We start from the raw sequence: 4,793 nt of genomic DNA on the forward strand, positions 1-4,793 counted from the left end.
TTTTTTTGTCTCCGCGTCCGTCCCGGTTCTGGTGGAGTCCGTGGAGGCGCAGTGCGAATCCGGTCCCATTCATAAAAAATATAACATAATATCGGGGTGTGTTAATGAGTCCGTGCAGCAGGGGCGGAATGGAGAGACACAGGGAGGAGAAAATAATTGCAACAATTAAAAAAAATCCGATCTGAAAATGGAGGAGAAATAATAATATTAATAATAATAAAAAAACGCTTTTGTCCAAAAATAAATAATAATAAAAGAAGCGGGGTTGAATTATGGAGCCGAATGGATGTGCAGCTTTTCTTTTTTTTTTTTCTTGTTGCAAGAATGCCTGGGCCTCTGATGGCGAATGGGTGCGTTCATTGATACGTCTATGTGGGAAACACTCATTCTTCCTCCCTCCCTCCTCCCTCCTCCCTCCCTCCTCCCATTTGGCCATTTCTTTCCTTCTCAGCGGCATCTCTGTCAGGTTGCCTCCACATTTCTCAGCCCGTGCAGGTTGCAGGCGGGGAGATTTGCTCAGAAAGATGCATTTAGGGCCCAGAATCTGCCTCGGGTGTTTCTGTTCTCCTGACTTTCCTTTGTGTGGATTTCATCGTGTTGCACTTCCATTCACACAAAAAACCTCTGCCTTTTTTTTTTTAATTGAACACTTTCATCTTCCTCTCAGCCAGGGGCGCCACCAAGGGGAGGCCGAGGGGGGGAGGACGGACGATGGCCTCCCCCATAAATATGACCCCCCCCCCCATGACCAGACAGTCTTATCCTCCTGAGTCATGAGGTTTTGTTTGACGTGTATTTTTAATGTATATCCTACAGAGTAAGTTTCCTCGCTGTCTCTTGTTGGGAACGCAGCTGCTCCCCCATTTTTATTTTTTACAGTAGGGGTGCAAACTTATGATGTTTTTTGACTTAAAAAACATAAAATCGCTCCCAGCAATAAGACAAAAACATGAAGTATTTATTTCTCGTAATGCTACGTTCACAATGCAGGCCTTAAAGCTCAGATCTGATTTTTTTTTTTGGGTGGTTAGTCATGTTATGATTTAAAAGCGAGCGCCATCAGGCTCTGGGGTGAACGATCTACGGCCGTGAAGCGACCCGCAGAAGAAGACGTGACGTCACACGTGGCACTCCGTGTTTACGGAAGTAAATATGGACGTTACGTGTGTCAGCGTGTTGGGATCGATTCTGATTTTGTTGTTCGGTCTTAGCCAAATAAATTATTATCTGCCGTGCTCGTTTCACCTGGCGTTTACGTTTGCTGCTTCCTGCCTTCTCCAGAGCAGAACTGCACTTCTGGAACAGGAGCGAAGTACAAAAAACAAACTCAAGAATCAATCCTGTGATGCTGGCATCAGTACGATCCGACGCCAATGTTGGTGGAGAGTCTCGGTCACCTTGGACACAGATCTGAAGAGTAAAGACGAAGCCAGATGAGCAAAAGTCTGAGCTTCAAACTGCTTGACGATGGCATCAATAATATCAAGATTTGTACTGATCCAGATACCTCGTCTTCAAAAGTTGGATGAAATGCGACATGACTGTTCAGATATCAGATTTAGTACCGTGTATGAAAAAACCTGGGTCAGATTTGGAAAAAAATTGGATTTGTTATGTTCAGATATGGGTCCCATATGAGCACAAAAAAGAAAATCGGATTTGAGCCACTTTTGCCCGCAGTGTAAACGTAGTTCTACACCCCCCTCCTGCAGGTCTGAGTTGGTTCAGTCCAGCTCAGATACACCTGTAGCTCAGACAGCATTCAGCTGTGGAAAAGGGGAAAAAAAACAAATTTGTTCTTTATTTTACGTTATTTTATTTCAGTTTTAAACTTGAGCTGAGGTCAACTGGGATAAATAAGGTGTCTTGTGACATGAAAAATCAAGGTATTTTCTCAAATTCACAGTGAATTTTGTTTTCTTTCAATTAAATATAAAGAAGTGAGTCAGTTTGGTTGGATGCTAAATAACTGATCGCTCCTAAAAGCGGAGGGCTGGTAAATAAAAAGGTATGAAAAACTCTTTTTAGGCTGTTTTAGGTTTACAATGTTAGTAATCAGCTGATTGAAGAACATTACAACAGATCTACTAGATAAATTTGTGTTTTTAGTGAAAAGTATAATAAAATCCATATTAGGTAACTAAAATTCTTAATACCACTGATAGTATTCATCACTATAATCCAACAAATAAACTGATAAATGTAGACAAACACAATCAAATATGAGTAAAGTTTGTTTTTTGACCATTTTACGTGACGTAAAGATGCCAAAAGCTTTGATCTTGACACCTCATCCTCCACTGATTCACACGGTTCGTTTTAATCGTGAAAAATTCATCTTAAAAACGTTTTAACATACCTTTTTTACCAACCCTTCACGTTCAGGAACGATCCCTTATCATTTAGCGTTCAGCCAAACTGATTCCCGTCTTCATATTCATCTGAAAGAAAACAAAATCCGCTGTGAGTTTGAGGATCTTGTGTCTCAAGGCTCACCGTATTAGCTGGCGCCGTGGAGTCTGTGCCGCCATTTTAGGACATAGTCTGGCGCCCGTGGCTGGGAACGTGACAGAAAATAAATATGGCATTTTAACACGCAGACAGGGTTCTAGTCTCAGTTCTTTTGCTCCATTTCTTGTACGTTGATGCCAAAAGTTCTGACTGTTACTGATAAACATCCTTCACCGAGAGCTCCAAGCTCCATAGACTCCATCCTTCTGTCATCAACTCTGATGGTTGTAGAACGTTTTGTAGAACTCGGGTGTTCCAGCCTCACTTTAAGCAAAGTATTTAATTATTTCCACGACATGGTTTTAAAGCCAGCAGGCCCCATGGACACAAATAAAGATGGACGAAGCGGCTCCGTTAACTTCCATTGATTGTTTTGGGTGCTGCCATGATTGTGGGGCTTTAACCTCGATACTAAAGTCCCGCCTCCTCGCTTTTCCCTAACAGGCTGTCAATCACAGCGTAATATAGAACTTATTTTTCTGTATTTTTTTATTTTTTAAAATCTGGAAAACATCCCATTTATTCACACAAAGGGGCGGGGTTTAATAATTACTCTAAAAGCAGCCACTTGGGGGTGCTCATTCTTCGTGGCTTCTGGTCCATGTTGTATTTTTGGAACCAGAGTCTGTGCACTAGTGTTGTGGAGCTTTAAGCCCCGCCTACTTCCTGGAACACAATTATGACGTCACCGCTTTCTATTAGGCATTAAATAACTAATTACAGATAAAAATGTTAGAAATATTAAATGAATCAACAAAAAATTCTCTGAGGTGTATTTGTTTTATTTTTATTTCGTTTGTTCACCTGGAGGGGGAGGAGCTTAAAGCTTGTACTGGAAGCTCAGGGGAAGGTCGGTCCTGTTCTAGCTTCAACTTCAGGGTTCCAGTCCGAGGTCTAGATATATACAGTCTGTATTACAACCTTATAGACACTGAAAAATGTTTTAAAATAACAATTTAAAATAAAAAATGAAAAGCTAGTGTCTCTGCGTGAGGACAAGTCTCAGTCAGCTGATGTCTTCACGTCAGGCTGCAGGGCCTCTGGGGGTTTTATGGATCATATTTTTCATGTAAATTAAGCTTCAGTAAGTTGAATATCCTGTTTTTATTCTCTGTTAATAAAATTGATTCTCTAGCTCCCATTCTGCAGTAATTCTGTTTCACTTCCATCTTTCCCCCTCGTTGTCTCCCTGACAGTGTGCGTGTTCGTGCTGTGGTGATGACACGTGATGACTCCAGTGGCGGTTGGGTGCCCCTCGGAGGCGGCGGCCTCAGCCACGTGGTGATATGTAAGGGGCGGAGCCATGACGGAAAGGGGCGGAGAGAATACATCATAAGAGGGGAGCGGCTGCGAGATCGAGCAGTGAGTGTGTGCGTGTGTTACGGTTGTCTTTGGAGCCAACGACAGGGTTGCCAACGGTCCCGTAAAATGTGGAATCATCCCGTAACAAAACGTTCCTCTTTAAACCAGCAAGGAACGCACTTTGTTCTCTATTTTTAAGATTCAGTGATAAATGCTAAATGAAATGGGTACGTAGGAATGTGTGTGACTCTGAACAATCAGATGAATATAATTCAGTGAAATGGCAGCGCATGTTATCGTGTCTGATGATGAACGTTAAAAATTATGGATTTATTTTGGAGAGATATCTATAAAGTTGCAGTCATGACCTAAAACTGCTCTGACCACATTTTTGTGAGTTTTAAGCAGTTAAAACAGATAACACAACCAGATTTACAAATATTAAAATATTATTCGAATTTAAACACATGCAGATTTAATAAAATCAGTTTTTAATTTATTATGAATTCATTTATAATGAACTTGGACACACTCGTCTTTCGGCATCTGTCAGGGGGTGCTGCAGCACCCTCTAGACCCCTGCTTGAAGACCTGGTAGAGCCGCTCTCCTTTAAGCTGTTTATGTTTCGCATCAAAACAGAGAATCCATCACTTGTTGGTCTGAAGTCACGAGTCGTTTGACCTACGACCAAAAGAGAAGTGATACCGGCGCCGCTGTTTGGATAAAATTAAAAACCAATGGTTGTTAGGCAGCAAAAACAATTTAAAATAAAAATATTTTCACATTACGACGGTAAAATATTGCTATTATTATAACACAATAACATTGTTCATGCATGTTTTCTTGTTATAATGTGAGGAGTACATATGATATAATAAAACATTCTGTTTAAAGATGAAAAATAGATAATTATTTTGTTCCAGCAGTAAAATATTTATGTGATCTAATTATATTTTATTCCTGCTGGGGGGGGGGGGGG

The 4,793-nt window shown here is 41.0% G+C and overlaps 1 protein-coding gene across 1 annotated transcript in view; it reads left to right on the top strand.

Annotated features, from left to right (window-relative positions):
• spred3 (sprouty related EVH1 domain containing 3) overlaps positions 1-4,793 on the top strand; it is a 10,950-nt gene that overhangs the window by 1,001 nt on the left and 5,156 nt on the right. Inside the window, exon 2 of the mRNA XM_017437771.2 lies at positions 3,708-3,873. Coding sequence (XP_017293260.1) covers positions 3,708-3,873 — 166 coding nt within the window. The remainder of the gene's footprint in view (positions 1-3,707; positions 3,874-4,793) is intronic.

This window comes from Kryptolebias marmoratus, linkage group LG2 (assembly GCF_001649575.2).
Source record: "Kryptolebias marmoratus isolate JLee-2015 linkage group LG2, ASM164957v2, whole genome shotgun sequence".
Classification (NCBI taxonomy): Eukaryota; Metazoa; Chordata; class Actinopteri; order Cyprinodontiformes; family Rivulidae; genus Kryptolebias; species Kryptolebias marmoratus.